Here is a 22851-nt window from a genome sequence, read left to right on the forward strand (position 1 = left end):
GCACAAGACTGAATTATGACAAATTTACAGCAGACTCTAAATGGTCTCTAAATAAACTGTGATCAGTAAGTAAAAATTGTAATGCTTAAAAGAGTAGTTAGGAGTAGGAGAAAAACAACAACTAACAAGTAGCTAACAACTAATAGAAGTCTAGCACAGGGCAGCCATCTTGGACACCCAGAAGCAATTTTCCTTAGTGTGCTGTAGCCTAAAGAATTTACAGCCTAAAAACTATCCTCAGTCATTTTGGAAAAATCCGCATTACTGTACCGCATTACCACGTGACTTACAAACCTGATTGTGTTTGCAGAAAGAGTAGAAGTTTGAGCCCATGCAATGTATCCTTGTGCCAGAATGTTGATATTCAACATATAGAAGGCGCTGAATATAAGTTGCATGTGAATGTTTTTTTTCTGTTAGACTGGGTTGTATTTGAAGCAAAAAAAAAAAAAGATTTGGGCATGTCCAAGATTTAAGGTGAGATTGACTTCTATTACTTGTTAACTAACTATCCCAAATTGCCCCTCAGGGATCAATAAAGTCCGTCCATCCATCCATCCATCCATCCATCTTATCATTTGTATGTAAGATACATATATCTTTTTGGTCATTTATAGATGTGCATCTAATTTCTCATTTCAATATAAGTCTGAATGGTGATATTGAAACCTTACATATTTAATTTTTTTATATTTCTTTTGTGTGTACTTTTGCACATACAGTACAGTTGCAGTTTTTATTTTGTAAACAAACACTTGCGTCCTGATAATGGTGCCCTCTCTACTGACCTCAGATCAGTGACTCTTCCAAGCACAGATGTTTAAAGAGATGTAAAAGCGATTATTCCACATAGAGAAATTTCTCAAACAAGATTGAAACATTGATAAGATGTTAACAATCTTTTTAGAAGCTTCTTTGTCATTTGTAAGGATTATAGAGAATTAAACACAAATCCTATTTGATTAACTAACATTTGTTCTTCATATAAAAGTGAAAGTAGCATATTTTTCTAATAAATAACAATAAATATAAAACTGTCAGAGTGTTTATTTTTTCTCAGGTGTCAGGTGTTTGGGATACGTATCTCTCATCGAGAGATCCTCTTCCCTGAATGTGCAGAGTAAGACAGGGCTCTCCCAGAATTCCTTGCACGGTGATTGTGGTCTGGAATGACTCCTGGTCACTGTGGGAAGAATAGAATATCCGCTCAGCATTATAATTAAGTGCAGTAAATCTTGGAATATCATTAAAAGGGAATATTACAAATGTCGTATTGTTAGTCGGAGTACCTCGGTGTGAAGCTGATCTCTAGCGCTTGTCTAGAGGAGGAGATGGGATGCTCCACAGGTTTTAAAAGACCATGCTCTGGAGAGACTCTGAACACTTTACTCTCTTCTTCAGCATCTACACCTACAATAAAAAGGTGTGTGTATTAAAGTGGCCAGGAAGTTTAATATAACACCATGTAACAGAAAATTGACACAAACTACAGTCACATTATGTTAAAAATCACTACCTGGAGTGATATTTGTACCTAGCATTGCGGTCCAGAAACTGCTGGAGCCACCACGATTGGAGAGGTACACTTCTTTAACTCTGGTCTGACCCACATAACAAGTGCCAAAGTCGACGCTATCAGAGGAGAGGTGCAGCGTGGGTAGAGCCAAGTGAGCACACAGACCTACGCTCTAAAAACCAAACAAAATCAAAACAACAGGACTAATGTGCAACACAGGCACCATGAACTTCAGGTACAAGTAAGTTTAAATGTTGAATTCTCAGTTCTGATTGGTCAGAAGGTGATTAATGAAAAGATGTGTTTTTTTGTCTTATTAACTTCAAGAAAAAGAAAAAAGAGGATGGCATGTAAACAACTGTTTATAGCTGTAAGTAAGTGTGTGATACCTGTACAGAGTTGTTGCTGTACTGAATAGTGAGACTGTGCTGAAATCTCAGTCTCCTTTCTCCTCTCTCACCACACAGCAGTGTCACAGTGGGCGGGGCTTCTGTACACGGCTGACTCTGATAGGACAGGAGGGACGCTGAAAGGTGAAAGGCCACCTTCACCTGCCAAAGCCACCAAAACTCTTATTGTTTATTTCCAGCCAGGTCACTGGTGTGTGTGTGTGTGTGTGTGTGTGTAGCTGCAGACCTGCATGTTGTGTTTGGGTGGCAGCAGCAGTGTGTGCTGTCTCTCAGTGTGTCCCACAAGGCTGTGTGTGTGTGATGGAGAGTTGGAGCTGGCCCGGTGTGTGTGCTGCAGGACAGAAAATGGCCACTGTGTGTTGAGTGTGAAACTCAGAAGAACGTCAGTGCTGTTGATGAGCTGCAGCGTGCGCACTGTCACACACTCCTGTGAGAAACAAAGCCTTTCATCAGAGAGGAACTCAGAGAGGAACTGGAAACATTCTGACATGTGAAAGAGGAATTTGTTGTAAAGAACCTGTCTGAGTGTGTGTCCATCAAGTAAATCACTGGCAGCAGCGCTGAACTCCAGAGTGTCTTCATCCTCCTCCATCTGGACTGTCAGGCTGCACACACACACACACACACACACACAGTGAGAGAGAGAGAGTGTGAGAGAGAAGCTACTCACATCCTACATCTGCCACATGCTTTTATTTTTATCTAAAGGTTGTATTTTCTTTTACACTTTCTTTTATCACCTTTTTCTTTTTACTTTTCTTACATTCTCACTCAATTCTCTCTCTCTTTCTCTCCTCCTTCCTTCTTACTTTCTCACTGTTTTTTCTTGCTCACTTTGTCATTGTCTTACTCCTTTGTTTTCCTTTTGCTCATTTATTTATTTTTTGCTCACATAACCCCAACCCTAACCCATTTCTTTCCTTCCATTCCTTCCATTCCTTCCTCTCATTTCTTTTTTCTTTCTTTCTTTCTTTCTTTCTCACATTTTTCCTTTCTCTCTCTCCTGCCTTCTTGTTTTCTTTCCTTCTCATCCCTTTTTTCTATTTTTTTCTTTCTGTGTCACTTTCTCTTTTTCTTTTTGTGTGTGTGTGTGTGTGTGTGTGTGACTCACATGGCTGGTTTAACACACGCCAACATGTCCAGTCTCAGAGGTTCCAGCTCATAACCCTGAGCTCTGGCCACTTTACCCACAATGCTCGGCGGCACCTGGACAACAACAACAACAGCAGGACATCTGCACTGAGGAGATCGGTCTTTCCCTGTTCACGTCCTCAGTGAATGAGCTGAAAGGGAGCTTACCTTCGAATGCAGTGACATGAAGCCAAGAGCGTAACCCACACACGTGTGGCTGCCTGCTGGATCAGACAGTGTGAGAGGGGTAAAAGACACATGGATGGTGCTACTACCCCCTGCAGGGACCACCTGAAGCAATACAAAACATTGTCTTAGTTAGTGTAATAACAACAGAGCTGGCTGGTTGCTCCAGAGCAAAATCTTAAAGAATGGCTTCCTTTGACAAAGCATTATGGACAAACACATTAAAAAATTTAGTTAAATTTGCAATTTAACTAATGAGTTAAACTCTGAGTGCTAGTAACCGAGAAACCTCAGCCTTACCCTGAGGCAAATGGGTACCATCATATTTATTAATTGGAAGCATTACAGCTTTGTATTTCTGAACTTTTTGATCACAGATTAATAATTGAATAATATTTCAGCACTTTAGTGTGACTGGCAAACTCTTCATTTAAATTACCAGTTAAACTATAAAAACTGTATTGTAAGTACAACAGCTACAACAATAATAGCACGTCACAAATGTCCATCCAGTATATACAGCCTAGTGAACATATGCGAATGTGTAACTAGCAATGAGATAAGCCACTGCTGCTGAAACCACAAAATGATAAAGCATGCTGAAATATTGGACATGAATAAAACCACGTACTATCTGCTGTGGAGTGATGCAGTATGGGTAATCTGAAGCATATCCCTCATGGGGCTGGATAAATACAGAAAACAGTTTTCTCACTGAAGCCAGAGACACTCGCGCTCCTCGCTCCTCTTCCTCAAACTGTTCTTCATCAAAATCCTAGAAAGCACATCAAACCACACAGATATCAAAACACCACAAGGGGCTGTGTGAATAAAACCTCTCAGAAATGGGCTTAAGAATAGTCTTAAGCTTTGACTTAAGTGTAAAAAAAATTCTTAGTAAAAAGTATAACTTGTGCAAGAGTAGAAGCTTTTTATAAAGAAGCTAAAATCAACTTTGAGCAAAGTCTAAGACTGACTCTTAAGCGCTGACTGAGGTGGCATTTAAGTGTTGTGAACTAAGGACTACAATGATATCAACCCAAAATGGCCGACCTCAACCTCTGAATCAGCCAATAGTGAGCCTGCAAATCTAAAGTCACAGCAGCGTGACACCATTCATTCATGATTTCATTAAGACATTGAAACAATTATTTTAATATTTAAATTCATTTTCAAAATTTGCTTTGCATTATGTGCAAAAATATTACGAATAAGCACATGCATATATTTTACACAGTTTTGCACAATTTTATTAACGAGTTTCAATACATGAAAAATGTGATGCTATTTGAGTAATTAAGCTGATGAATCACATCATTATATAATGATGTATATAAAGGAAAGACCAAAGTTTCCTATCTTAAAAAAAATGGATTCAAAAAGAATACCTCGATGATCAGGACTGTATCTTTTTATCAACTCCCTGTTGTCATATAAATCCAACACCTTCTTTCTTTGTTGGAATGTGCGAGGTCTCCGCCTCAATGCTGCAATCTTGTTACTCGTAACTAGGTTAGGATAGCTCTTCAGCACTCTTAAATAATTTAGGAGCTGAGACCCAGTCTTAACACTTAGGAACCTTTATGAATCACACTTATTCATAAATCTAGGAATAAGAAATTACATCATTCATAGAATTTTGACACACTTAAATTTAAAATTAAAAATTTTACTCTGAGCGGATTTATACATATGGCCCCAGGTCTGCAAATTGACCTATAGTCTGCAAATGACAAATGAAGAGGCAAGAAACTGTTCTGACTCTTTTTACAATGTTGTAAAACCACATGCCATTCAAATTCAAACATGTTCAAACGTTTGCTTACTGAAGTCTCCGATTTGGTTCTGAGAGAGGGGCTGCTTCCTTCTGTGCTGGGAGTTTGGCTTTGATCCAACCTTGGCAAAAAAGCCACGTGGGAGTTTGGACCTCCGACAACCTCATTACCGTCAACGTCCTTAAGAGGAAAAGGTTCACCGTATGCCACAAGCAAGTCTATTAACTTCCTGTCTTCGGTCTCCTTGTTGTAGGTCACCCAGTCCAAACGGATATCTAAAAGAGAGATAGCAGATGGTCAATGAGTTACACAAGGATAATAAAACCATCATAATATGCATAATAATCTTAGGAATGTCATATTTGTCCCCACCGTATGCGCTGGTGTTATTCAAACGGAGAGACCGTGACACTGTGTCTCCTCCAGAAATATGAGTTCCAAATCTGTGGAGTTAAACTCTTATTAAAACGAACACATAATGTTTGATACGTAAGGAATTAAACCTGACAGGGCATGCTGCTATAGGAAAATAATCAACGACAGGAGAGTGTGCCGTGGCCTGACAAGAAGCGGAGTTAATGTTACCCCCAGAGTTGATTACTTTTCAATAACAGTACATCCCAAAGTGTTTTACTGCTTTTATACCATAGCATTTTGGATTTTTATCTGTTTACGGTTACATGTAACATGGTGGGACGAAATGATAATGTATTATAATGAATGTCTTAATGGAAAAGGGAATTAATCAACACTTTCTGACTAATGAGAATTAATCAGTCAACAGTGCTGTTGTATAAGTATCCTATAATAAACATTCAGATTAGATTGTTTCTCTTCACCGTATAACTGGCCCTTGGTTCTGATTCTCGGGCTGTGGTCCAATCATCTGGAAGTATATAGGGCAACCTTTGACAGATATTCTCATTGGAATAAGCGTCGGCTCCAGATAACCAACCTGATAAAGGGAGACACGATTATTCATTTTCAACTCCTTTATGTCTATGGGAAGCAATAGAGATATTTATTTTATTATTTATTGTTGACAATAGAACAAAATTTATCCAAATATATAATAGATATATAATATTTTTTCATGTACTTTACAGATAAGGTGGTCTTCATAATCGCCCCACATGTTGCTGTGAGCAGTGACGTTAATGGTGACTGTTTCAAAAGGCCCCAGCATCCCTTTCTCCGGCTCGACCAAGAACGCCACACCTTTTCCATGAGCTAGAAGTCCACGCACAAATTCTGTGCCAGAGAACACAAAAGAGCTGAAACTAAGTCTCATAATTGTGTATAAAAAAAATGCAAAGGCTGGATGGATGACAAGCAACAAGCACTCACCTTCGTATTCTTTCTCCTCTATTTTCTTTGATTGCATAACCCGGAAAGGCGTTTTTACAGAATGACCTCTAAAAGAGCAAATTAAATCAATCACATAACAATCAGACAGAAATTCCCTCTGTTGGTGAGGATTTACTTTTCAAATATTTCATTTTGATTTCAAATCATTCAGGAAATATAACAAGAGATAAAAAAAAAACCTAAAATAAAGAAGATGATGTGCCAGTTTAACATTACACATAAACAGCCATCTAAGGGGAAATAAAATAAATAATTTATCATACAAACCAAATCTAGTTCAAAGTTTTTTCAATCAGTGGAATTTTATTTAATAAGCCATTTTCACTTTTTTTTTTTAAATAATGAATAATAAAATACTTGATGTAGTGATTATACAAAAATGTCATTACAAAACAGAAAAAGAACTGACGTGCCTACATTTCTGCAAGAAATCCAGATTCTGTTAATATGCAAATTAAAATTGTCTCCCAGTCTGACATGTTCTTCCCCCTTTCCAGAAAAACTGGTGTTGCCTGGTCAGCATTTGCATAATGGAACACGACTGGCTGTTATCTTTTATGAGGCACTAACACTGGCCTGCCGCATGTTTAACACTAATACTGAAGGCTCCTATGCACATACTGTATGTATACACTGATACACAGTAAATACGCAGACCTGTAACCATACCCCTGTTTAGAGTTTTTGACTGATTCCGTGGACCGGTGTCCACTGAACACCTCTGCCTCTATGATGAAGGAGGCTGAAATTGCAGTGTGATTGGTTATCAGCAGCTGTCTGTTTGCTGATTTGCCAATAAACACTGGCTCGTCTTCAGTGAAATCCAACACGACTGGCTGCTCATCAGTAACATCTGATGCAGCACTAAAGACAGAAAAGGAGAGTACAGTGATCAAATTTTAAACATATATATCTAACACCATATATCTAAAATCATGGTGTATTCTCGAGACTGTACCGGTCTGTATGAGGCAGAGAGTAGGACACGCTCACACCCTTGGCTTTGGAGCAGAAGTTGAGCACAAGAGGTTTCTCCATTCCTTCCACCTCGCACACAGCTGCTACTTCAGTCAACTCCTCCTATACATACATAAACATCAGGCACATTTTATAGAATTGCTCGGGTTAGTTGTGTTATGCATGCTGTCGAGACTTACATCAGTGTGTGCGGTGAAGGACACACTGATCTCCATGTGTGCGTTGGGCCCCAGAGTGCCAGAGGATGGAGTAAAGCTGGCAGAGCAGAGATGAGCCTGAGGGCCCTGGAGCTGTAAGCCAGCCAGGGGAAAAAAACAGAGACACATACAGACAGGTAAAGGAGAGAAACAGGAGATTACTGATCTGCTGTATTGTAGAACCATACAGCTCTTTGAAATGAATTGTTCCTAAATTATGCAGTAACCTTCGAGATCCAATAGCAGGAAATTACATGAATAAAAACATATTCTATTTATATATTCATATTCTATATACATTACATTCCACTAAAGGCTGCTAAATTTTTATTGTATTATATAGTCTACTAGATTTTATTATATTCTGTTTTATTATGTATATGCATATCTAGTTCGTTGTTGGTTCTGCTGATGTACTGTGAGACGTGGAACTAAGGAAAAACATTTCACTACATTACATCACATGTGTAATGTATATGTGACAATTAAACAACCTTGACCTTGAATAAAATAGTTTAAATGTTTTAGCTGAATATTACGCTCAAGATTTTAATCTAACTTCCCGTCAGTGCACTTCTGTCCTACCTTACTCCACATGAAGTGTGCTTGCAGTAGAGTTTGGTTAAACAGTGCTGCTTTGCGGCTCTGTGCAACTCCTACATACAGATCAGGCAGCGCCATCTGAGAGCTCAACAAACACACCTGAGGACGCTGGACCTCTGCTCGAACAGGCAGGTAACTGAGAAAACACACCCCCATACACACTGTGGTGAGTTAAAAGACATACAGAGATGTTTGGTACATTATACTTTGCCCAGGATTGTTTTTTTTATTCTCACCATCCGGTGCCATTCAGCACAGCAAGCTGCAGGACAGACTCAAAGCTCTGACAGCACACGGCTCTGAAAAGCACGTTCACACTGCAGGAAGATGAAGGAGGCAGAACACCCTGACTGGGCTCTATGCTCACCTAACACACATGAAGCAAAAACACATACAGTGACAAAGCAAACAAATACATCTGATAAATCTGATACTTCCACTGAATAACTTTTGGATGATGTTGATGTTAATTATAACGTCATTGATACAGATACTTATTTTAAAGGTACAATCTATGAGAGAATGTATAATATAATCTCAAAGATCCCTTAGAAAAACTGGGACCCTCAATATCACCATGCAATGGATCTCGCTAGTTTTATAATTTCAGACTTTGCTGAAAGCAAGCTGCTCAGCTCTGCACCTTTTCCTTAAAAAGCATCTCACTGAGCAAACATAGTTCCAGCAGATGCAATGTTAAGGGAAGGCTTGCTTTCTTTTTTCTACACTTCTCCTTTAAGGAGAATTCTTCAAACTGATAAATCCTAAAGCCATATTATTTTATACTTTATAATAGTTTTAGCTAAATTGCACTTAAATAGCATACTGATGTGATGTGAACATTTTTTAACCCAGTTAAACACCTGAAACAGTGACATACATATAAAACTAGACATTTATAAATACAAGTGTTTATAATATAAATTCAGAGCATGTCAATGACATGAACTGTCACAACACGGAACTCTCAAACATGAGTAAAATTAAACTTACAAATGAACTGTGTTCAATATTTAAGGAATAAAACCCTTTGTGGCACGCTGTTATAGGAAAATAATCAACAGTGTGGTGGTTGATGCCGTTTCCTTCTCACAGTTGATTAATTTCCAATAACAGCACATCCTGAGGTATTTTATTCCCCTTATACCACCACAATTTGCCAAGAATTAAATTGATTAATTAAAGCTGTACAACCTGATACTTTTTATTTGTTCAATGTTACATTTAATTAATGTCCAGGTATGCTATAGCACATAAATGTCTTATGCTATAACAGCTATAAACACTTGTTCACTCTTGTGAAGATAATTAGACACATTATTAAAAAAAAAAAAAAAAAAAACAGCTTGTCATATTACTGAGAAACCACAAATCTTTTCATCCTGAAGACTTTTCGATGTCACAAAACATGAAAGTCTCCTTCCAAAAATGCTAGATAAACCTCTACTTACAAAACTCACGAAACTCACAAAACTCACCTTACATTTGCGATATATACACCAATTATTATTAATTATTATTAATTATTAGTACAGATATACGTTAGTGAGACCCTAATGTGACATAGTTATAGTGCTGGAACATTCTGCCTCATGCCCAATGCATCATGAATGTGACATTTACTGCAACATTTGGTTATTGAATGCCACTAATCAAACACATCTCTGCAACTTCTGAAACATATTATACACTTTCCTGAACTGATGAAACTGTGATGTATACCTGTCCCTGGTTGAGTGCAGGGTCACTGGGCAGCTCTTCCAGGCTCCACTGGGCTTCTAAAGGGCTGCTGTTGCTAATCTGGAGAGTAGCACATACTTCCTGACCCAGCTGCAGGAGCCCCAGATCCACACCGGGCACGTTTACAGACAAGTCCGGCCCCTGTCTCACACACAGTGAATAAGAAAGTGAAAACTGTTCTATTGTGTTGAATTAAGCTAATATATATATATATATATATATATATATATATATATATATATATATATATATATATATACTATGTTGGAGTGGTTGGAATGAAACGCAGCATCCTCTCACCTTAAACGTGACCTCTATGGGCAAGACTACAGGGTTTGAGTGGTGTTGAACGTGACACTGAAGTGTGGTGGTTAGGCAACCCGGTCGGCCTCCAGTCAAAATCAGATCCATATCAAAACACGCATTCGTTTCTACATGCAAACACACAACGCATGTCAACATGCATGTAATAATCTCAGATGAAATTTTTATGCACTGTTGAATTCTTAATTCTAATTGGTCAGAAATAAAAGTGCACTGACTATAACTTTTAAATATATTTATTTATTTTGGCCTTTTCGTAGGTACTGAGTATTTTATGTGGTGTTATATTCATGATTTGTAGTCAGTTGCATTTACAGTACAGTCAATTCAGTGATGATTGAAGACAATTTCATGAATGCGCTTTATCATGAATACTCAAAATAATTAATATTATGATTATCGTTATTTCTACCTATTTCCCCGAATGAGGGCTCGACCTCAATACTGTGGCGGTCACTGATACACTCCCATTGAAAACAAATTGCTGATTTGCTATGATTCCACATCTGAAACACACACACACACACACTTTAGTAAAAGGAATGAATTAAATGCCTTAGCTGCTTTTGCAAAAGATCCTCATTAATAGTTTTCAAGCCTATTAACTGCATGTTACCTTAAATCCCTTGCGGATGGTGGTGTGTATGTAGCTCTCTCCTGGTATGAAGAGGGCGTACGGCTCTAGCAGGATCCTGTACGGCTCAGTGGAGCCTTTTACTTCAAGCTCCATCGCGATCACGTCACCAACCGGGTCTGACTGCTGAGAAGCATGACTTAAGCATAGTAAAAAGCAAAAGTAAGAAAGATCAAGACAGTATTCATGTTCTTGAAAATATAAACATTAAAATAAAAAAATAATGATTTTATGTAAAGTTAATCAATGACTGAGTTGATTTACCTATTGTCATGAATATTCTGCAGATTCGGGACGTTCATTATGACCAAGTGACAGACACTGTGATAATCCTTCAACTAAGAGAGAAAGAAAAATACACTACGTAAATAAATTGCATTTATGTGTGACGGTGTGTGTGTGTGTGTGTGTGTGTATATACCTCTTCTGGACAGTATGTAAGGAGGAACACACACTCTTGTGCAGGATCCAACAGGCCAGTAGCTGGACTGATGCTGAAGGCGTTGTCAGTGGCAGCGTGATGCTGGATGCATGACGGATCTGGAGTCTCTCCAGGCAGCAGACACTGCAGGTTGGGCTTCATGATCCGCCAGTGGAACGGCAGCTCCAAATGCCTGTCACACATCATAAGAAAAATACCAGCCGCACACTGGACCCGATAAAACTGCCTTTAATTCCACATTGTTTAGCTATTGATGACCAAAGGGATGTTTATTTCTTTCATGGTGTCTGCAGGAATCATCATGATCACTTGAATTATTTCTGTTTTTGCCAAATTTAGCCATGTACTCAAGTAGTAACAATAACAAGATAAATAATATGAATATAGTTTTATAGCAGGGTAAGCATGTGGAACATCTAGTCATTTAAGATGGATGTGCTTACGTATTGTTCTTGATTATCACTTTTTTCTGGAGCACAGAGTGCACATTGGTCGGTTCAAATCTTATAAAATGATCAGCAGTCAGGTCACGCAGTTCCCCAAGTGCAGGCAGATCTTCACCGCCCTCTAGTGCCACCAGCTCCAGCATGACCAGCTGACCCGTGCCTAACAGTCACACAAATCAGTTTCAAAACGAGCTGCATGAAGATGGATCAATCTGTATTAACCAGCATTTTCCCAAATGTTTTATATAACTCTATTTGACACATAATTTGCTGGATAATTAGCTGTCAATCTATGTCATTTATATTTATGCAAGTTTCTTCTTTATTCCAAAATATAGTTGATTTTTTTTTTTTCATTTTGCATTAAGAAAAAAAGATTTTGCATTAAATTTCCATTACTTGTTTGTAATATTAGCTTTGGGGTGAAAGGTATTTCTTTAAAGGCTGGCTCATTACCTTGTATAGAGAAATCCTTCACATGACAGTTGTCACAGACGATGGTGAAGCTCTGAGCGAAGCTTTCAGCAGTCGTGGGGAAGAAAACAACCTGACCAGCAAAACAAAATATGTCTCATAGAAATAAGACAAAGGATTCAGTCTGCTCAAGTGTAGTCACAAATCCAGCAGCTAACAGGAGTGAAGGTAAAAAAAAAAAAAAAAACCTTCATGTCACTAAATGACTAAAGTCATCATTTAAAGCGAAGTTTAAGATGCATTTCTGTTAACTGTTACATATTTATGCCAAAATGTCCATTGAATAAGATTCATCGGGGACATTAGTAGTATTAATCAACATTTATTATGGTAATTAAACTCTTACCTGCATGACCTCAACCTGGCCTGGGAGCAAGTAGAACAGAGAGGGGCTGATTGCAAACGGAGGCTCTTCGGCAAAGCAAGCTTTCACTGCAGACTGAGAAAATGCACCAATACTACATATAATACAATATTAATCATCCCGTGTATAAAAGCACTGTAAATACAGCCATGTGTTTGATACTACTTTATGTTAGACCACAGTGCTGCTGAAATCTCAAATCTGATTGGTCAGAAGGTGATTACTTTCCTATGACAGCAGCTCTGACATTAGTTCCATCTGCAAGGTTTATATTAATGCACTCTTTCTAATATGTTATCGTTTCTATAGTAGCAGCTCATTTACAGGAACTCATATGATGGACACTCCACATGATGCTAATTAGAAATAGATTTAAAAAAAAAAATGTTTTCTTATTGAACAAAGGCACAAGAAAGTTTTCTGTAAGGAGATGTTTATTTAGCATTGACAGAAGGAGTCACTTTATAACTATCATTAAGTTTTCTGCCATGGGAAAGTCCAAATAAAAATAATATTTATATAATAAAGCTATTATTTATATATCAGGCACTATATTTTAAACATGCAATAATGTCGTTTAATCTTCAGCCATGTTTTTGAACTTGATCTCGAGCATTTCTAAGGCTCTGGTCTCATGTTGTGTGTGTTACTTTACCCTGAGGCTGGAAGCAGGCCACTGTCTTTTGGGCATGATGCAGAATGTTCCAGCGCTATAACCATCATTACGGCACACCACCTCCATGGGCTTCACCCCTCCAACCAGGCAGTAGCCTAGATCCAGAACAGCAGGCACTGGGACGGTCAGAGATGGAGAAATCAGAGACACAGGCAGATTCAATCATTCAAACAACACCTCCAGTATATTAACCCCTTACGTCCTGTTCAGCAGTGAATGTGCGAGTGACCCAGTGTTATAGCAATTAGAAGATTAATTTCAAACTATCTCAAATAAATACTGATTTCCAAGTCATTTTATTTATAAACTCTTTCCTTTACCTTTGTTACAGATAAAAAATTATACATAATCCTATAGGGTGAATTCTTATATTCATTAGAGAAGCTGAAAAAGTTGTGTTGGAAAAATAATTTATTATTTTTGAAAAAAAAAAAAAAATCATTTAAATTAGTAAGAATTGAAGGTCTTTCCATTGACCTACATGTGAGTACTGGTGGGGGTCTGTGGGCCTCCACTGGTATAATCAGAGGATATGGTGACTGTGTCTCAACCACCAGGAAGTCCTCATAATCAGCCAGAGAGTCGGGGGCAAAGCGCACTGTGTACTGGCAACTCATCCCAGGAGCTATGATGCCTCCATCCCCAGGAAACCTGCCTGAGGAACCACATTTCGGTTAGACACACATTCTACAAATACCTACAAATTCCTAAGCATTTAATCAACTTGCAGAAAAGATAGAATGGATTAAAATCCTGGAATAACAGTCAGAAGAAACATGATCAATGTCACAGATGCAGGATGGTAGTTAATATACTGCTACTAGGTTGATGTTGTAAACAGTTTTTTATCTGTAGATGGCGCTGTTTTCCTAAAATGTCCATCTGGTGGGTCAAGGACTCAAACCTTGTGCAATCAGGGATCATTTTAACTGTAAAATACAGTCCACTGATCTCCTCAGTACAGCTTTATGTCATGAACAATATTCAAAAGCAGGCAAAAATATATTGGCTATTTATTAGAGCGATAGAGCTTTTTATTCCTGAACCTTCAATGGACGGAACAAATCAGGTCCAATTTTTAGATTATTTATAGGCTAAACTGTTTTGAGTTATTGAGATCAGTTAAATTCAATTCAAGTAACCAGTCAAACAGGCTAATAATTATAAGAACTCAGTAATAAATACTAATTTGGTAACGGTGGGTTGTGATTAAAAAAAATATATATACAGACCCTCTGGCTATGGTTCATGGCCCTCTGGGATCCCATTTTGAGAACCACAGTGATAGATGAAGGCAAAATAAACATTCTTGGGTCTTTTTCCCCTGCCACCGGATTTGATGAATTATTGTTATAAGTTATTAGGCATCTGTAAATAGTAATTTAGTGACTCTTTAGTCACATACAAAATTTTTACATTTTCACAGTTTGGTTCTGAATTAAACAGAAACCTAAATGAAATGTTATCAGAACAGATATTTGAATATTTCATTGAAATCTTTTTTTTTTTTAAAGTAGTATATTAGTGGTGGGACACTGTTTTGGCTTCTCACCTAGACCAGTAGAGAAGTGTGGAGTGGTGGGTGGGATGACACGCACATGACGGCTGGCGGCGGTCGTGTTCTTCAGTTCCACTGTGGTCTGAATGAGACAGAACATACCATTAAAAACCGAAAAACTCTGGATATAGCAAAACAACAGTGAACATCTAATAATGGTAGTGTCTAACTGATAACTGGTATCATCAATACCCTGATACCTTGCAGTTCAGAGCTTTCTTAGAAATGATATCCATCAAACTTCAAATTTAAAATCTTTCCTATTTTGAAACACTTCATAAATGTCACTTTAGGCATTCATACATAATTTTAAACATACAGTAGAATCTAAAAATCAAAAAGTCTAAAAAAAATCTGTTTTTATTTTTGATAAATGACTCGTATTTAAATATCCTGCCTGCACCATTTGTTTCATTTTTTTAAAGCTGTCGTTACACTATATATAATCCAAAATGTCCACTTCTTATACTTATAACATAATATTAGATAGTACAGTATATTCTAAATAATAAAGTCAAAGTCTTTGGGTCAGATTTAAACTGAAATGTTTTCATTTTTATTACTCTTTGATAAAATAACCCAAACTGCATATAACAATAATTGTGATTAAATAATGCTTATTGTGAAATAGTTATTAACACGTAATGGAGTCAAACTGTAACTCTAAAACTGTTAATGAACCACAACACACTTATCGCTTAAAGAAGTTGTGGTTCACTTACAGTTTAGAGTTTGTGAGACAGTTATGAGACTGCTTGGCTCATAGTACCTCATAGACGTCTCCAATCTGGTAGTCAGTGAACAGGACTACAGGTGGGTTGGCGATGAATATTGGCATAGGATCTTCAGGGCTATAGAGGACACAGAGTGAAATCAGAGCCCTGTTATTGTCATGAGCAATATGGCAAATACAACATTAGGATTTACTGTTCAGCAGAGACAAAGGAAGCTGTGTCTAATGGGCAGGTTTGTCAAGCAGGACCACAAGAACAAAAAACCCACAGGACAAACAAAGACAACAAAGTCAATAAAGTGAAATAATATGAGAGCAGCTGGACCGGCGGTGTCGAACAAAGCGGGCTAAGCAGCCGTCTGACTTCACGCAGACGGGCAAAAGAAATGTCAAACAAATGGAAAAAATGGTCTGGTCTTACTCTAAAGATCCACGTCTCATATGAGGCAGTATGGTCACAGATATGATTACGGGGTAAAGCCATGTCTTGGGTTATACGGTATATCCATTGCTGAATAAGACTTAACTAATATGATTCGCATATAATAATAATTATATAACCTTATAACATTTATGGAAAGAATCTCCAGTGTTAGTGCTCCATAACAGCCAGAGGTAAAGCTATAAGTTTATGAATGACTAAGTGATAACAGGAGCTAACTTCTTTCTCTGACATTCCACAACATAAAATGTAACTATAACTGGATAAACAGTAGGATGTTAATAGAATTAAACGTTCTTTAATTTAAAAAAAAAAATAATTGTTGGCAAGCTATTGTTGTATTAAAGGAATAACGACTTCAGTACATGCTGTTCTGTGAAAATAATCAACTTCAGGGTGGTAACAGTAACTCATCCTATAACAGCACATTAAACCTGACCATCTGCGTGATGTTACATGTCATTTGAGGAACCCAATCAAATAGTCGGGCATGTTTGCCAAAACTAATCTGTACATAATGCTAATAATAAGAAGAATACAGGGAGTAATTTGAACAGGATTGCATTTTACTATGAATGCTAAGCAAAGCATTAAGGAGGCTTGGCTCAATATTTACAGAACTGGGCTTCTATTCATAAACAGAAATGGAGAGAAAACTATGATGGATATCAGAGAGCAATAAAGGAGTAGCCACAAACAATGATAGCCACAATTAAGCATTAATAAAAAATAATGTAATTATACAGTTATAGTGTATAAGTGCAGTTAATACAGTTACCTCGGAAAGTATTGGAATTTGGGTTTGAGATAAAAATATGAATCTGAAATTAGATCAGAATTTCAGCTTTCATTTCCTGATATTTACATCTATATTTGTTACACAACTTAGAATGTGGCACCTTTTGTTTGAACCCACCCATTTTTCAAGTGTTCAAAAATATTGGAACATGTGACTGATAGGTATTTCTTGTTGCCCAGGTGTGTCTGGTTAGAACGATTGTTTAAACAATTAATAGCTCAGTAAAGCTAAAATGCAGAATGTCAGCACAATAGCTGAATCTTATAAAAGGCACAGTCCTTTTTTATATTTGGAAAGCTTGGCTTAATCTTGCACAAAACTCATATATCTCCTATCTGCTCGGTGCTTTTACTGGCATTCTTTGGTCCTCATGTTGAATAATAATACCAAAGTCTGCAGATGCATGTCCACAAATGAAGTGTAGACCTTTTATCCAGTGTATTGTACATGAACTAATAATGCAGTGACACACAGCTGGCCATAAAACCACTGAGCAAACTTTCATGACCCTCTAAAAATGCAGTGTTCATTTTGTTGACATTTTGCTCAATAACAACCTTTTTCCATGAGAAAAACTAAATAATAACTAAATAATTCACCCATCTGCACAAAATACTGTATATGATGAAATGTAATGGCATTTTCCATAACAAATAAATATTTGCACATTCTTCGCAAAGGCACTTAAATAAGACAATTAATGAAGACTCGTTGTGACATGTGCACTGCTAGATAGACTCCTAATCTCATTAGCAGATAGACTAAAACTCTCTTCTCTGACTTTGTAGGTGGAGAAAGACGCTGTTATACTGCTTACTTATTCAGTAACATTTATCGGAATAGACATTGGGAACAAACGCGATCAGTGATTGGTTGTTAAGAACAATGGTGATCAGTGATTGGTTGTTAAGAACAATGGTGATCAGTGATTGGTTGTTAAGAACAATGGTGATCAGTGATTGGTTGTTAAGAACAATGGTGATCAGTGACTGGTTGTTAAGAACAATGGTGATCAGTGATTGGTTGTTAAGAACAATGGTGATCAGTGATTGGTTGTTGGGAACAATGGTGATCAGTGATTGGTTGTTGGGAACAATGGTGATCAGTGATTGGTTGTTGGGAACAATGGTGATCAGTGATTGGTTGTTGGGAACAATGGTGATCAGTGAAAAAACAGAAATTAACCCTTTTGAAATCACCCCCCACCTCTCGTTCTTGCCCTTTTCTCCTTTCTCCACCCTCTTCTCTCGCATGATGAGAGATTTTCCACCTCGTTGATGACTCAGGGGCTGAAAATGAGGGTTGCGCAGAAAGTTTTGGCACTTCTTAAACTTCTGCAAGGCGGCACTGTCATCTGGACTCGGCTTCTCCTTGCATAATGGTTTAGGTGCCTGACGAACCTTCTAAAATGTAAAATCACAAAAATAAAACATCTCTATTCACTGCAAGACTAAAGCAACAAGCAAGACTTTAGTATTCTAAAATAAAGTCTGTGTAGAAAAAGGACAGAGAAACAGAGGGACCTGAGAGGAATCGCTTCTAATAGAGAAGGTGTCCTGTGAGGAGGACAGAGTGAGCGTCCCCTCTGACTCCTCCAGCAGACTCTGGGCTGTAACAGGCTCGGGGATTAGTGTGTAGCCGTCGTCCCGGGGCTGTGTGGACGCGTGCATGTTGAAAGAGACCGTTGGCTGAGCAAAGCCAAGCACGGATTTCCCTGTAAATATTATAGGGGCAAAAATTACACAGTCAAGGGCAAAAGTTTGCATATTCATAGCTCAATTATAGTAAAATGAATTTGTAGCAAGAATTATATTACAGATAAATAAATTAAAAATTTATTTAGTTAGATTTCCCCAGAGGTTCTCTCAGGGTCAATAGTATATATTATGTCAATGCAGCATTACCCTGTGGAGCTTTAACAAATGGCACTTGCTCTATTATGTAGTCCTGAGGGCAAATCAGGTTGTGACTCTTGAGGAGTCGGTTGTCCACACACCACATAAAGGTTGACCTGACTAACAGGACACAAGACACAACGTGTAATCATACAGGAAATGTAAAATGTAAAGTAACTAATGCAACCCCAGAGCTGATGTTTTGCTTGTTTTCCCTGCACAGGTACCTGGAGGTAAGCCAAGCTGATGGTAGGATTCTCCCACCTCCTCCATGAGCTGAGACTGGACATGCTCCTCTGTATCCCTGGCCTTCAGCCGGGCCTGAATGATGTGCTTCTCCAACATGTCAGCATCTTGAATCCGCCGGTTGTACTCCAAATGAACCTGCAAGTAAAACCCATAAAACTGCTGTGAAACATATAATCTAGGTTAGTTATGCTTTATTACATATAAACTTTAATTTAGGAACAGACTGACTTCTTCTTCCCTAATATAGATGTATTAAATGTTTTGGGTTAGGTGGCAAGAATGATATGCAAGGAACAATATGTAAATAATAACATAGAAAATTACTAAAATTTATTCTTGTTGTAGAGTGTAGGTTGAAAAGTCACCTGTTGAAGTGCCTCCACGTATTTGGCGTGGTGGTCGTTTCCTCTCCTGTACGATTTGCTAAGATTGGCAACAGTGTCTTTTCCAATGACCTCCGTCGTGTACAGGTCTTTGAATATACTTGCCAGTAGATGAGAAATGTCCTATCAGGTAGAAAATTGTTATAATTAATAAGATATTAATACAAAGAGCCAAATATTTCCAGCTGAAAAGATGTCTTTGTCTATCGATTATTGCCTCTTTCTAAAAGGTACACAGACTTATGGCACCATTACTGGTCACTGGTCCATAACCAAAGATTCCAGCTGGATGATTTTTCGATATCTGCTCAAAACAGGCCCTAATGGTACTCAGAGATGGGGCTAGCAGCGTTGTTTTAACATTATGTGGTTATATAACACAACGTGAAACATTGATACACACAGACACAAGGCCAAGAAGTATTTTGACATAGCAAAGAAGTTTGTTGGAAAATAGCATGCATTGTTATTAAAAAAATAAATAAATAAATAACTTCATGCCATTTTCAGTGTAAGAGTTTAATATAAATCCAACACGAATCAACATTTTGAACAGGAATAAACATGTAGGACGTCATCTAGAAACTGAGGTTTATAGGGTGTATAAAGGAAATTGGCATGTATATCATAATCCATCCGTCCATCCGTCCATTTTCTGTCCCGCTTTTCCTGCACAGAGTCGCAGGGAGCCTGGAGCTTATCCCAGGGGACTCGGGGCACAAGGCGGGGGAAAACCCTGGACGGGGTCCCAGCCCATCACAGGGCACAATCACACACACACACATATACACATCATAGACAATCTGGAAATGCCAATCAGTATTCAGCGCATGTCTCTGGACTGGGGGAGGAAACCAGAGAACCCAGAGGAAACCCCCGAAGCACGAGGAGAACATGCAAACTCTGCACACACACGGCGGAGGCAGGAATCAAACCCCCAACCCTGGAGGTGTGAGGCGACAGCTAACCACTAAGCCATAGCTACAATTACACATAATTTAATATGTCAGGAAAAAAGCTTTTTTGATTATGTGACGTCATTCAGAGGTGGGCGGGGCCTAAACTTTTCAGACAGGTTTCAGATAATGCTGTGATATAATGTGCAGTTTCTTTTGGGGCTTTTTTTTTAAATACTACTACTAAGAGAAGACGTGTGATATGCAAATTATTTTTTTTAGACAATTCTGAAAAATATTTGATGTGACCTAAATAGTTTATACCTGTCATCTCTTGCATTAAGTATCAGATGAAACCTTACCTGAGTTTTCTCTGATGCTGGTTTGTGTCGGTTCATGGAGGGCTCGATGCCATCTTCACATTTTTGATCAGATTCCTCCGACATTTTTGTTCAGATTCCTCCAACAAGCTATTTTTATTTTATTTTTATTTAAGCAACCGTTAGTTTTTGTTAGCTCTGTGGCTATAATAATAGCATAACTATGTATGTAACATTTACATACAAACCATTAACATAAAAGAAAAAAAAAGTAGAAAAAAAAGAAAAGAAAAGTTCATATAGATAAGTATGTAAGTAAATAAACCTAAATAAACAGGAGGGGAAATTAAGTTTTGATATGAAAGGGAACAGCTCGCTTAATCCTGTCAGGAGTTTGTTTGTTTTGATAAAGCCGCCATTTTTGTACCCGCGCCGTTACCATAGTAACGCTGAGCCTTAAAGGGCGCGCGCTGTCTCATTTCCGCGTGTTTACTGCATGCAGTGCTGAAAACACGCTTCACCAGTATGTACACAAGCATAAAACAGAAGAGATTACTATCTTTTGATAAGAAGTAATCGCTTGATTTACTTCAGGAAAGTTAGATAGCACAGGTGTATTTGCTGAGCCACAAATGCATCTTAAATCCCTGCATTAAGTAGACTATGTAGGGTATAAACTAGTGGTTTCTGCACCCTATATAGTGCACACTATGGCTAATAAGGAGTCATTTGGCTATATATATATATCACATTTACTTAATTTACTTGAATGCATGTGTGCAGTTTCAGGGCATCACATGGTGAAATGCACTTTTACATTCATTCATTCATTCATTCATTCATCCACCTTTGGTAAGCACTAGAGGTGGATCCTGATCCTATCCCAGAAAAGCTGGATGTGAGGCAGGGATACACCCTGGATGGTGCACCACTGAAGGGCTCCACATGGACACATGGAGAACATGTGAAACTCAGCTCTGGCTCAAACCAGAGACTCTGGAGCTGTGAGATGCCAACACTACCTTCACCGTGCCACCCTGTTTATGATTTGTGATCACAGATTACTCACATACTCAAGTGAAAAACGTGAAATATGTGATCTCTCTGTAGGAGCTCAGGCTCTATAAGAAACCCATTGTACTAAAAGAGAGCATCCAGTTACAGAGCATTTCAACAAGTTATTACAACTGTGACAGAGTATAAGTCGAGGTCTATCACAACTGTTTTTTTAATATATATATATATATAACCACTGTCTATTGTGTTAAAAAAAAAACAGCACGCAAGGCCAATCCCATATGAGACGTTTGACTGGATAAACTGGACTAGGTATGTGTAGGAGCGAGTTACTTTAAATAGTCAGCAATGTGACCTGTTTGAAAAAGGAACAGTGAGATAGAGCAGAAAGTAGGCCATTTAAGTTACTTTTGTACATTTAGATATGCGGAAAATAACCTGGTATTTTCCACTAGTTCTTTTGTTTGTACTCACAGAAACACCCGTATACCTGCTCACTCATGCAATTAACCAATCAGCCAATCACAGAATCATTGAAACTGGACAGCTGAAGATTCGAAAGGACCAGATTACATTTCCAGTTTTGCTGAGCTTGTGCCCAATGTAGACTATTCTTGGCTAATGGGAGTGGAACCTGATGTGGTCATCTGCTGCTGTAGCCCATCTGCCTTAAGTTTCAACATGTTGAGATGCTTTTCTGCTCACCACGGTTGTAAAGAGTGACTATTTGAGCTACTGTAGTTTTTCTCTCAGGTTGCACCAGTCTGGCCATTCACCTCTGACCTCTCTCATCAACCAGGCATGTCCTGATATAGGATGTGAACATTAACTGAAGCTCTTGAGCTGTATCTGCATGATTGGATGCACTGTGCTGCTGCCACATGATTGGTTGATTAAATAATTGCATCAGTGGGCTGGTTATAAAAAGTCTTGACTGTAAAGGAGTCTGTCATGCCTATACAATTTTGATTCTATTATTTTTATTGGTGTATGTTTCACTTATATACACCAATCCAGCAGCACTGGCTCTGTTAGGCCTACTGCTTTAACCGCCTCTTTTGTGAGTCTCTTTGAATAAACTTTGCTAAATTTTTAAACGTTCATGTGAATGTAGGTTGGCGTGTTTTGTGCCATATCTCAAACACACCATATGAATGTGAGGTCACATGCTGAAATAATCTGAGAGAGATCGAGTGTAACCTACACTAACTAACCACACCTTGCTTTTTTTTTTTTTTTTGCCTGGGTGACTGTATGTACTGTTTATACAAGAACACAGATGTAGCTCCATTGTA

At 38.1% G+C, this 22851-nt stretch overlaps 1 protein-coding gene across 2 annotated transcripts; it reads right to left on the reverse strand.

The window, feature by feature from the left end:
* Positions 1–31: 31 nt before the first annotated feature.
* Positions 32–20930, reverse strand: dlec1 (DLEC1 cilia and flagella associated protein). 2 transcript variants are annotated; one of them, XM_026938113.3, is made up of 38 exons: positions 20582–20930; positions 19306–19446; positions 18919–19075; positions 18701–18811; positions 18320–18510; positions 18003–18199; positions 15592–15673; positions 14817–14904; positions 13746–13919; positions 13244–13380; positions 12571–12663; positions 12207–12297; positions 11748–11910; positions 11284–11476; positions 11127–11200; positions 10845–11001; positions 10641–10734; positions 10205–10335; positions 9887–10045; positions 8401–8531; positions 8147–8300; positions 7544–7654; positions 7345–7466; positions 7056–7250; positions 6366–6433; positions 6118–6269; positions 5858–5973; positions 5391–5461; positions 5070–5293; positions 3875–4018; positions 3226–3348; positions 3038–3132; positions 2444–2531; positions 2153–2353; positions 1906–2067; positions 1535–1688; positions 1290–1410; positions 32–1183 (listed from the first exon to the last, which is right to left on the reverse strand). In XM_026938113.3, the coding sequence occupies exons 1-38, from the start codon at positions 20663–20665 to the stop codon at positions 1057–1059; spliced, it is 5076 nt and encodes a 1691-aa protein (XP_026793914.3). In that variant the 5' UTR covers positions 20666–20930; the 3' UTR covers positions 32–1056. The 2 variants fall into 2 exon arrangements, with proteins under 2 accessions (XP_026793914.3, XP_026793913.3); XM_026938112.3 differs by having other exon boundaries at positions 1517–1688.
* Between the last annotated feature and the right edge of the window lie 1921 nt (positions 20931–22851).

This window comes from Pangasianodon hypophthalmus, chromosome 22 (assembly GCF_027358585.1).
Source record: "Pangasianodon hypophthalmus isolate fPanHyp1 chromosome 22, fPanHyp1.pri, whole genome shotgun sequence".
NCBI lineage: Eukaryota > Metazoa > Chordata > Actinopteri > Siluriformes > Pangasiidae > Pangasianodon > Pangasianodon hypophthalmus.